The sequence below is a fragment of the Podarcis erhardii genome, assembly GCF_964252035.2.
Source record: "Podarcis erhardii genome assembly, chromosome: 12".
Lineage (NCBI taxonomy): Eukaryota > Metazoa > Chordata > Lepidosauria > Squamata > Lacertidae > Podarcis > Podarcis erhardii.
This window is the reverse complement of record NC_138513.1, coordinates 32,048,338-32,061,078: the sequence shown is the minus strand read 5'-3', so window position 1 is coordinate 32,061,078 and position 12,741 is coordinate 32,048,338. Positions and strand designations below refer to the sequence as shown.

At 40.9% G+C, this 12,741-nt stretch overlaps 1 protein-coding gene across 8 annotated transcripts in view; it reads right to left on the bottom strand.

Annotated features, from left to right (window-relative positions):
* The window catches only part of CREB5 (cAMP responsive element binding protein 5), a 268,057-nt gene that overhangs the window by 13,858 nt on the left and 241,458 nt on the right, over positions 1-12,741 (bottom strand). For all 8 annotated transcript variants that reach the window (XM_081882227.1, XM_081882226.1, XM_081882229.1 and 5 more), the window contains 2 exons: positions 7,124-7,441; positions 258-485 (listed from right to left, as the gene is read on the bottom strand). In XM_081882227.1, coding sequence (XP_081738353.1) covers positions 258-485; positions 7,124-7,441 — 546 coding nt within the window. The remainder of the gene's footprint in view (positions 1-257; positions 486-7,123; positions 7,442-12,741) is intronic.

Here is a 12,741-nt window from a genome sequence, read left to right as displayed (position 1 = left end):
CCGCATCCCTAGATACAGAGATAGATAGATAGATAGATAGATAGATAGATAGATAGATAGACAGATAGATAGATGATAGATAGATAGATTATAGATAGATGATAGATAGATACTGTTCAGATTCTCTGTGTTTGCGCTAGTAGCCTAAGTGTAGCAGCACCAGTGTAAGTCTAGAAGGTCTTGCTGGTGCAGCAGTGACCCAAGATGCAAACAGTGCCTCTCTGTGTCCTAGGCATGTCCTAGACAGCAGACCGCACCTGAAGTTGCATGTTTGTCTGGGTGAGTTCTTCTGCTTTCTTTTCCAGTGACATCACCCAGACCTTCCTCTTCTGTCTGCAGCGTGTGGCAGCTGCTCGGTTTCGTTCCAGAAATTTCCGCCGCCTCTCATCTGGGTCTTCGTCCACCACTCTCCTTCGGCGCCCCCCAGTGGGCTGAGGCGGCTGTATTGTCTGTGTGGGCTGCATCTGCTGGGCTGCTGCTGATACCTAATGAGAAACATAACTGATCTTAATTAAGTAGCCAGTAAGGGGATGACACCATAGCTGACTGTGGAATAATAATAATAATAATAATAAAGATCAACTGTAATAATAAAAAAAAATACGACCGGGATATGTTCTTTGAATACAGACATTTTGGCAAGATATGAGAGTGGCAGAAGTTCAAAGACTCCACCAGATGCCCTTAAATTACTCTTCAACTAACAGCCTGCATGGACCAGGAAGATGTTTTGGAAAATGGCCTTTTTGAATTGCAGCAGAGAGGATGTTTTATTTTATTTTATTTTGCTCCATCGTATTAAAAAAAATGTTTCATTTCATTTCAAGAACAGTTTTTTTAAAAAGCCAGTCAGTTCAAATGTGAAACATCTAAATCACACCAGTGACTAGTATTAATCACAAAACAGAAGGAGCCTTGGGACCCTTAATTTTGTTCCTAATTTAAAGACGTGCATTTTCCTTTGCACTGCATGTCTTGTTTACACAGATAGCTATCCTGAGGTAACAACCCATTAATTTGCTGTGCTTTGGATATATGAGAAATAAATAAATCTTAAGATGGAAGCAGGCTTTGAACCAAGTGGGCAATTAAGGGGCGTCCTATTATCCCCCCTTTCCATTTTCTTGGGGAAACTGAGGTGATTCACTGATGAGTTTATGGGAACTAAAAAGAAATTAAGTTCTCAGAACCATTAATGTGACAGTTCTGTGAGGAACTGGAACACGTCATAAGACACATGATGGATTTCATATTGCTTTCCATCTCAACCCGTTCATGGGTTCTACACCAGGGAGGACAATTCTAGGCCAGTGAGCTAGCCTTGTTGGCTTCCTAGCTTTGCACCAGCACGACATGATCCTTTCAAGTAAACAATCCCTGCAAAACCTTCCAGAGTGTCATGAAGGATTGCTAACACAGGCTGTGCCACACATTTTTGCCATCTGAGTTTGTGAATGTGCCTCAAATTTTTTACAATGACACCACAACAACTTTCAGCTGCTGGTTGGTTTCCAAATAGTAAAAGTCAAATGGCAGCACGCGTAGCAAATCCAAGTTGTTTGACCACGAGTAAGGCAATCACTACTTTCATAATGAAATTACTATTGTATGCCCAAGCACAGGCCCCATGCCATCCATCTCACATTTTAGCCTTCTTCCTGGATTCTGTAAATTGGTCCTCAGTGTCTATCACCCCCATCTTGGCTTGAGAAGTTAATGTTGAGTAATGCCAGATGCCCCTTCCAGCAGGGATATGTATGTTGCCTCTACAGCAACACACCTGAAATGTAAAGGCCTCAAAGGTCTCTTTTAAACTGTCAGTCTAACATCAAAAGCCACAAGCAACACCTTCTGAGCCATCAAAGGTTTGTTGTTTACACTGCAGGACACGGACATCTTTGCACAAGCCTTTCTGCCTTCTCCCTTTTTAATTCAAGCTGTAAATTCTGTTTCTACTTCTCAGGTTGGTTCTCTTATACATAACAGCCCTTTCCATTCCTTTAATGTTGTTTTACTTGAGTGAAAATGTGTTCCTTTTCAGCCTCTTGTTCCTCTGTTGCCTGAATATTCTTAGATGGCATGGTGGGACAAACCCTGCTAAAAACAGGGCTCTTGTACCTCACTGCATATGCAGGAAAAGGTAGACCTTACACAACATGCAGAAAATGTGGCCAGAGTTGTTCTGTCCAAAGTTTGGCATATGCTGGAAGCATACCCTCCAAAACCTTGAAGGCAAAAACCAGGAAACCACCTAGCCATTTTTTACGCAAGAGAAGGGTGGCCATTTTGGGCGCTGTGATCTTGCATGATTTCATGCTGCAATTCCCCTCCTCAAAAGCACATTTTGGGGGCATGTAGCCTCCAAACATGTGTTTTTCAAGGCACAAGATCGTGGTCCGGGGGGGGGGGAGCATTTTTTTCTGGGGAGAAATTGCGGTACAAAATTGTACGAGATCACCGTGCCCAAAATGGCTGCCGTTCTCTCACGAGAAAAAAAATGGGATGTCCCAGCTTTCTTGGGACACTTGCAGGGTATGTGAAATAATCGCTTTATAGCTTACCACAGAAGGGAAGCTCTTGCATCTCAGTCCACATTACACCCCAGCTCATAATGTGTTGCCCGCTGACATGGTAAATGTACTCCATGGTTCTGTTCAACACATGGATGAGTTCTTTACAGATCTGCCCAACACATGTTCTGGGTGCATCAACATGGCTATGCCAATGCCCTTAGAGATGTATTATTTAGTATATGCTCCAAAGGCTGACAGGAATGTGACACTGTTTGTGCTTATGTGATGACAGAGGATGGTGGAAGTGCATAGACTGCAGCTTTTAGAGCTTCTGACTCATTTGAAACACATGAATGTGTTTGGCTATGTAGATAATGTAGCAGAATCAATTAAAAAGGACACAGAATATCATCATATATAATTTTTTTGTTAGCACATTTCTGACCATGTATAATTGGCAACCAGGTGTAATGTAGGGTTGGCCTTTTGGGGGCGGACCAAAGTTGTTGAGATTTTTTTAGTGATTTTCCTGGACATTTCAGTGATTTCCACCAGGACGCTGTTTGCAAGGGCTGAATACCAGCTATGTCCAGGAAATTACAACCTTGCTGTCTCAAAGTTCTTCTGATTGGAAATTCATCTGAAAGAAATTTCAGTATTAAAACCAAACATGTGTGAAATATCTGAATTAGGCCAGCCGGCACAGAGCAGAACAGAAAGGGAACTGCTAAATTGGCTGGGCTTTGCCTTGATCCCTGATCCTGTATGTCTCTCCAATTGTTTATAACCCTACTGCTATATTTTTAGCCATTCATTTTAGCAACCCCATAATTCATTAGGTTCTGCAGGGCTGTTGAAAACTTTGAAATTTAATACAGGGGCATGGCATAAAATAATCAAAGTTATGGCAAAAGGGGAGCGTAGCTCCTAGCAATTCAGATCATGCATTGGTTTTGACATGAACCTTGAAACTTAAGTATTTGGTTCAATAGAAAGAGTTGGTTAATAATTAGTAAAGTGTACCATAAGATTAATGTGTCTGCTGAAGCAGTCTGACCCCCCAAAGAGGCCAATACTGAGGGGAATTATAGATGGATTTTGAAAGCAATAACCTTATGTTTATTACTCACTCAAACCATCTTTTATCCCAGTCAATGCCCTCTTCAAAAAGTGTCATTGCTTTTGTGTTCCCTTGAGGAATTCAAACTGTTCTGTTGTCCAGGGAACTACCTGACCTATAGATCTTAAAATCTCCACCCATCCTCCAAGCAGCACCGCACAAATGTTTTTTGAACAAATATCTCTTTTACATGTCCTACAGAAATGGAACAATTTCTACTAAAGCCCGTGAGACTGCTCTTTGTGGGTTTTGGCAACAGCCGTTATCTGTTGTTTCATCCTTTCATGTGCAAATATTAAATCTTTATCTGTTTAGAAGGAAAGTATAATTATCTTGGAGTTTGGTAACAATTATTTCTGAATAGGCAGTTGAACGACTGTACCTGATTCTCTCAAGGCACCAATCCTAAATACATACACCACGGAAATGGAATTTAATTCATGGGTGCAAGATGAACTTCCATATAACTGCTATAACCTGGCAAAGGCAATCTGCATATGGCAAGAGGTCTTGTGTGAATGGATTGCCTTTCCTGATCCAAGTGTGCAAAGAGTGTTGGCAGTGCAGGTGGAAAAGCCCTGCATCTAGTTGAGGGTTGCACATGCACAGTTTTTACCTAAATCAGGACTGCATGTACAAATTCTTAGTACTGTTGAGTGTTGCATTGGTGAGTACCTCTTCTGAGGAATGGAAGAACTGATTCCAGGCATCTCAATTGTTCCTCTCTGAAAGTGTAGATCAGTACTGTCAAAGCTGGTAGTATTCCTTCACCACCATTTCTTTTCATACACAAGAGTCTCTACTTAAGGACCAATGTATATATATTTTTAAATCACAAATGACAATTGGCTATGTCCATCTCAATTATTTGTGCACTTCTTCTTTTGTTATTTAGTGTCCATCTTGTATATAGGCTTCCTTCAAACTTCTGTCTAGTGGGTCAAACATTGCATTCCAAGCAATGAGAAATTCAGATCCATCTCTTAATGATTTCACTTTCTTCTTTCTCTGGTATTACCATTCTAGAGTCCCACAACTTTTCACCTTGGCAACTTTTGTCACTATCCTGTAACTTTTTTTTTTTTTTAGCCCACGTGATCTTAGAAATTGGATTTTTGATCAGGATGCCAACCAAGACAGAGCATCCATAATTGCCATCCGTTACTCTACTTGGTACCCCCAAATTAAGACCAATCACTCAAGGCCCCGTTACCTTGAAACTCTGATCTTCCCACAACTATGCAGGACCTTTGTAGGACTAAGATTCCAACAGATGCCCTCGGCCTATTTAGAGGGGAGATACAGTGGTGCCCCGCAAGACGAACGCCTCGCAAGACGGAAAACCCACTAGACGAAAGGGTTTTTCGTTTTGGAGGCGCTTCGCAAAACGAATTTCCCTATGGGCTTGCTTCGCAAGACGAAAATGTCTTGCGAGTTCCTGCGGTTTTTTTCCCCTTCCCCCCCTTTTTCTAAGCCGCTAAGCCGCTTATCAGCTGATCCGATAAGCCGATAAGCCGCTAAAAGCCGCTAAAAGCCACTAAGCCGCTAATAGCGCTAATCCGCTAAGCCGTCAATGGGCTTGCTTCGCAAGACGAAAAAACCGCTAGACGAAGAGACTCGCGGAATGGATTAATTTCGTCTTGCGAGGCACCACTGTACCGGGAAATTTTCCATATGGATCACAAATGTATACATGCATCTCCTCAGGTAGAAGACATTACACACTATCTGCTGATTTGCCCCCTGTACACAACACCCAGAGGAAAATTTATATTGCCAATTCTTAATTGGCTTCTGGGTCGATCTGCACAGGAAGTGATAGTTGAACTCCTAGCAGATAAACATCTGTACATTACACACCAGGTAGCCAAGAAGCTCTGTTCCAGCTATGTGAATGCACCCCAATATTAAATTTTAATGTTGTAAATTTCCTTTATACTGTTAACTGCTACAGGTTACGTTATATGATTTTAGATGAAAGTTTTTCTTTTATTCTCTGTCATCCATTGTAAAGGCCTTTGATGACATACAATAAAATTGACTGATATACAGAATGTATAATTTTACCTTTGATACCAAGACTTTTTTTTTTTAGGATTGCAGGTTGTTTTAAATGGTTTTTAATGTTGTATTTTAGATTGTTGGAATCTTCCCAGGGACTTTAGGATGAAAGGTGAGTAAATAATAATTTTAATTAGCTTTGCTCCTCTGCTGTGTTTAAATCTTGATGGCATTCTAGACAAAAAAACTTCATGCAACTTCCTCATTTGTTGCACATCTAACTTTAATGTTTAATCTTATATTCACCTTGGTTTCAGTTTTGCTCTGGGTATTGTATTAACCTGGTGGATTTTATCCCACTGAGATTGAAAAATCCCTCAACGGTAAAAATAAAAATGTTGTTTTCCTATATGACTGATTCTCTGTAACATCCATAAAATTTTTATAGTAATGACATGTAGGTTGCTATGGTATATAAAACAAACAAACCATGGCACATAGATGGTCAAATGTTGCCCCAAAACACATGTGAAAGGCTAGTTATTTCAATACATTTTGCAGCAATACACTTGAACAGCTGAAAACCTCGTGCGACAGACACTTTTGCAGCTGCTGTATGGCAGCAGACACATAAATACTCTGTGGGAAATACTGCTGTAACTCACAGAAATGGGTCCTGCGGCATAAAGTGTGGACCTGCCTTGAGATATATTCATAACCGTAGGCTTCTTAAACCTGAAAATTTGATTCACGCTCTTTGGAAGGTGGCAACTGGTGCAAGCAATGATACCTAAATTTAGAAACGTGTTTGAACTTCTACCCCAACATAATCCACTTTAGGTTCTCGGCATAGATTCCTGAAGTACAATGTCCACCTTGATGCAATTTTTTTGTTTTAATAGTCCTTGATATAAAGTGAAGGTGCCAATGAGCAATGCCAGATTTACACATGAGCTAAACAAGCTAAAGCTTAGGGCCCCACTCTTTTTGGGCCCCCCCAAAAAAATTAAAGGAAAAAAACCCCTGGATGTACATTTCCAAAATATAAGATAAAAAAGAAATAAAATAAAACCTACATACAGCAACAGTGTTTTGCTCCTATGATGTAAGGAATGGGCCCCGCCTGCTAGCCTGCTCCCTAAAATATCACTGGTTTGCTCCTTTCTATATACCGGGTGCCCACATTCTGCAAGGACTGGTTGCACGGCAACATGTGCAAATGGCTTTAGATACCTATTAGGTCCATAAATTACCATACATCATATATTCAAAACAGAAAACAGCAACAATTTGTTGTTGACAAAGGACAGCTGGACATATAAAGGGCCCCATTATTTTCAGTAGCCTAGGGCCTCATCAAAGCTAAATCCGGCCCTGCCAACGAGTACAGAAAGAGCTGGAGAAAATCAAAACCAACACAAAAGACAACGCGAACATTTGATTTTAAACCTGAATTTATATCACAGAATATATTTTGAGGAAGTTCTACCTGTGCTTGCCCGCCTGTGTGCAGGGGTGGATGTGGCGAGGTCTGATGATGCGCTGGGTGCGCATGAAGGTGAGCGTGAGAGTGGTGGTGGGGGTGGTTCTGCTGGTGATGCGTCTGAGGGTGGTGCGCTGGGTGCTGATGCTGGTGTGGATATGGGTGATGAGGGGGAAGCGTCTGGTGCTGATGCGGATGTGTGTGCATATGGTGGTGAGCTGTCTGGTCCTGTCGGGAGCTCATCATCTCCATCATATGGCCCATGCTGTTCATATTTCCATTTGACATCCCTGCAGGATGATGAGTCAATGCTGCCTTCAACCTCTGCAACAACAACAAAAAAAGGTTTGTTTATAAAGTCAGTCCACAGGCGAGGAGACGTCATATTCGTTCTTTGCATTTGTTGTCTACAAAAGAAAGGTCTCAAAGCAAGGTGACAAAATACAACCATTAAATCATCAGAAAATTATCCATAAAGATTATGCGCGGCTAAGATTTGTCGCAACCGTCGTCGGTTTTGTTAAGTGACAAAAATGCAGCCACAATTAAACACTCGGTAGCCCTGTTAGAATCTCATTTGAAGGGGGAAATGTGAATATTCTTGAGGGAAGCAGAACCAAAATTACACCAGAAAGCAGTGGAAGAACTCAAAAAAGTGCTGGAAAAATTAACTGATTAACACCAAATTATTCCTCAAGCGTTTTGAGAATAGGATGCTGAAAATGGAATTTAAAAAAATATAATTCAATACAATATTCTCACATTTAAAGCACAGCCATTTAATGCAACCATATGGCGATGTAGGAATTGTTTGGTTAAAGGGTGCTCAGTGGAACCTCAGTGTAAACATAGATTCGAATCCAAGGAACTGTGAGCTGAGGTAAAAATGAGGGCTGGTGGCAGATGGTGGGCCTTACAGCACCGCAACAGAGCTTGGTTATAACAGCTTTCAGCATATCAACCACTGTGGATCATAAAAAGGCACCCAGCTCAAGGGCTGTGCTCACAGAGTAACTTTTCTGGATTTGGAGACATTTTTTCTCAAAATCTGCTTGGTTGGAAATATCCCTTCAGTAAGTTAAAGGCTCTTTCTGTTAGCAGATGAAACACCCTAGATCTCTGGATGAAAGCTGTATTTGTTTGTGACATTTTGTATACCGTTCTTTAAAATAAAACTATTATTTATTTCAAGGTGTCTTAGAATAACAATTCAAACAGAAGAGGCACAACAGCACTTAAATAAAAATCAATAATCTTTTAAAAGGCTCTTAAAATGCCACTATTCTATAAATATCAATTAGTATATGGTTACAATAAAAATATGCACCAACTATGCCTGGTATTAAATAATAAAAGTCACTGTTCATCTACACATAAACATGACCTGATTTGTAAAAAGAGGAGGAAAATATTCAAAATGCCATATAAACAAGGATTCAACACATCCAAAGCTAAAAGTCTTATTAGAAAACCCACTAGGTTTCTTTCTTTTATATTTTAGTAATACTGTGCTCTTACTTTTGCCTTCTTTGTTTATGCTGAGGTTCCATTGGATATATATATATATATATATATATATATATATATATATATATGTGGCATGATGTGTTTACATGAAAACCTCATGTTTTAAATTGAGTGTTGATTTGTTTGTTTGTCTGTTTAATTGGTTTTTAATGGCCTCTGATGCATTAGGTAATTTGGAATGCTCCCGTATGAAATTTGTTTTAAAACCCAGTATTTCTAGGTTCTCCTTTTGAGGTTTGTCTCTGTCGACGTGCATATCTCCTATTTGGAAAAAGTTCGGAAGCGTGGAGATGAAGGAAGCACAAATCACTCATCCCGTTTCCTCCAAATGTCTGGTGTGGCTTTTGTCTGACAATGCCAGGGACTGAACAATGGGATGTGCTTTTATGTTTCAGAACCTAAGAGCCTGGAATGTAACAAGTTATCAGCCACACTCAAATAAAACAGCAACTGTTTCCATCAGACTAAAAGGTTAATTGCTGGCATTAAGGAAAAAACAATGGTGAGAATATTGAAATATTTGCTGGCGCAACCAAACATTAAATGCACATTGTAGTCTAAGCGGTCCTCATCTTTTATTTTACCTTAGGGATAATTCTTCAGCTTTAATATAGGTGAAATATGTCAACCTGCCTGGGTGCAGCAGCTCTGATTTCACTTAACTTATTGTGGAATAATCAATTTCCGTAGTAATGAAAAGGCAACAATGCTACCAACCTCCTGTTTTGAACTCAACACGGCTAATGCCTTTTGGTTCAGGGGCATAAAGTGATCTCTTTCCAGGAATAGGATTGTTTTGTTTGAGTTCGTGTGATCAACAGATTTCAGATATCCATTTCATTCAGTTTTGCCGTACACATCAGATGAAAGAATTCCTCCATACCAGACTTTAAACGTTAATAATTCACCACATGCAGGCAGGCCTCTGGACTGCAGCCAGCAGAGCACAAAATATGTGATACAAGTGTTGATAAAGTATCACAGGCAGAACTCAATTCTTAAAATAACCTTTAGCTGCTTCTTCTGCTATAAAGTACTGTTCAAAGTTCAAAAGCCTGCATTCATTTTCAACACCAAGATTCCCCTTATCCGCTTTGCGTATCTCACATTTTCACCTAATAACCATCCAAAAACAGCATGGCATTTGCCAAACAACTACTTATTTCAGAGAAGCATATTTTTCTCCACTTGTTAGGAATTTTCTGGGAAAGAGAGAGTCTTCCCCTAGATTCCTCCTTGACTTCTGCTACTGCTACGCAACCCTTATTCACACAATGATCCGTCGGACATGGTCACACATTTCTCTTTAAGAGTGCTTGCAACTTAACGTTATTTGCAAAAGAGAGACATGGAGGGGAGATACCAGGGGGCAGTGCAGATGCAGAGGAGGTAAGGCTGCTTTGGCCCAGGATCAGGAACGCTTTTGTTGGAGAAGAGACCAAATGCAACATTTCACCCACTCAAGATGGCTGCACGTCCCCCTCACGTTCAGAAAAACAACAACGACAAATAAAGAAGAAAATATGGAGGGCGGCACACATCAATACTTTAGTAACCTTAATTTCTCAGTACAGTGGTGCCCCGCAAGACGAACACCTCGCAAGACGGAAAACCCGCTAGACGAAAGGGTTTTCCGTTTTGGAGGCGCTTCGCAAAACGAATTTCCCTATGGGCTTGCTTCGCAAGACGAAAATGTCTTGTGAGTTCCTGCGGGGTTTTTTCCCTTCCCCCCCTTTTTCTAAGCCGCTAAGCCGCTTATCAGCTGATCCGCTAAGCCGCTAAAAGCCGCTAAGCCGCTAATAGCGCTAATCCGCTAATCCATCAATGGGCTTGCTTCGCAAGACGAAAAAAAAGCTAGATGAAGAGACTCGTGGAACGGATTAATTTCGTCTTGCGAGGCACCACTGTATGTGTAACTCAGGAATCCAACTCAAGCAATACAATATCGAGTTTTCATCCATTTAAACAGGGATGAGGAACTGTGGCCCTCCAGATGTCATCATCCTGACTTGGCTATGGTGGCTGGAGCTGGTTGCAGCTGGGAGTCTAACAATAACATCTGGATGGCTTCAGGTTCTTGCCCCCCTGTATTAAAATGTACTATACAGTGTTAACTTGGGTTACAGACGCTTCAGGTTACAGACTCCGCTAACCCAGAAATAGTACCTCAGGTTAAGAACTTTGCTTCAGGATGAGAACAGAAATTGCGCGGTGGTGGCGCAGCAGCAGCAGAGGGAAGCCCCATTAGCTAAAGTGGTGCTTCAGGTTAAGAACAGTTTCAGGTTAAGAACAGACCTCCAGAATGAATTAAATCCTTAACCTGAGGTACCACTGTATTTCACACAGCATATACAGAGACCAGCATGAACAGACTCATTTCCATCTGAAGGGTTCTTCAGGCACTGTGGTGGTGATCTCCCTGGAACAGAGTTGTTTTTGGCTAATCCAGAACTGACCGACCTAGTTATGCTCGTCTCTATTTAAGTCAATAGGACTAATTGAGTTTTACCATGTTTAAATATCCCTCCTTTTCCCCATTACACCGGGAATCCAATTTGGGCACACAGGTTGGTCATGATGACGATGCGCAAAAACTCTCTCAGCCAAAAAGCAAAGCAAAAAAAACACCTCCCACTTGTTTTATAGATCTGGTATCTTTACTTTGGACAACTGCGCCATAAATTAGGTTATCTGTCCCCAATTAACTTACTGAAAAACAGAAGCACTGCGGCCACTCAAAAAGCAAAACAAGCAACTTATCAAGGAATTCTAATTCATCCTTACCTCCATTACTAAAACAAAAATGCACCCAGCTCCGCTGCCCGCGGTCTTTGCTGTACACTGAAATGGAGGATCTCTTCGTTTAGGCTAATTTTTAAAAAAATGAACACAAATTCTATCATAGCCACAAAATAGCTGGTGGTAGTAGCTGACGAAACTCACCAAGGAAAGATATAGAAAAATACACCAATCTAAGTCATTTTCAAGCAAGGCATTCTTTTCCAAAGCCAAATCTGTGGCATTAAAAGGGCTGGATAACTACCACTATTTTGGTAAAAGTCCAGTAACGTTATATTAAAGAGTGTTTATTCTGCCCAAATATAAAACTCCCACAAACCCCTATTTGCCAGAATTTTTATAAATGGTGACTATTAGTCTGTAGATGTGCCCACGCACTGTTTGTCCAAATGATCCTACTTTGATGGTGAACTGCACCACTTGCCATTATAAACTGCACACTCCCCAAACTCTCTTCCCCTTTCCCCAAAGTGTCAGGGATGAAAAAGACCTTAATGTGTGAAGGAACACCCAGCTCCAAATGCACACACACACAACTATGAAAGCTGTGAATTTGATTCTCAGTAGAATACATTATTCTGTTTTCTTTCCACAGACCCTTCAGCCACATCTATTTATTTGAGATTGCAAATCAAGAGAGGCAGGGAGAATCTTGACGTGCAGCTGGTTTCTGTCAATAGGGGTCATTTGTATGTGGTCTCTGTACTTTACAAGCTCCTTGTTCACTTTTCCCAATGGGAGGGTGGGCCAGCTGCCCTGGATCCATATTCTGGTAAGAGACCAGCTATCTACCTCATCTTATCCCATAGCAACAACAGCAACTGCCCAACCCCTCTTTAACTTCATGCTTAGGTCAGCGCTCCATTGACAGGAGTGTTGCGGAGCCCCTGCAGAACATTTATCAGACACACACAACGACACACCATGTTCTTGCTGTGAATGAGAAGTATTTGAGGAAACATTTTTTATTCCTCTATTTGAGGAAACATTTTTATTCTTCTGCCTTTAAGAACAGGCGCTTAAGACCTTTGTAAAACTGAAGCCTTTGCAAAATAAAGCGAAATTGCACCACCTGCAACATGGGCACTGCAATATCAAATTATCTTATGGGCATTAGCCAGCATTATTGGAATAATGTAGACAAAACGTCTTAGATATTGCCAAGTGCTGCTGAGATTCTAATTCATAATATTTCAAGTGGGATCTGCAATGCAAAGTCTTCTTCTTTACTGTTCTAGGCAGCAATGCCCTTTTCCATGATACTCCATTTCAGCTTCCCATTCACACATTTCTGGCCA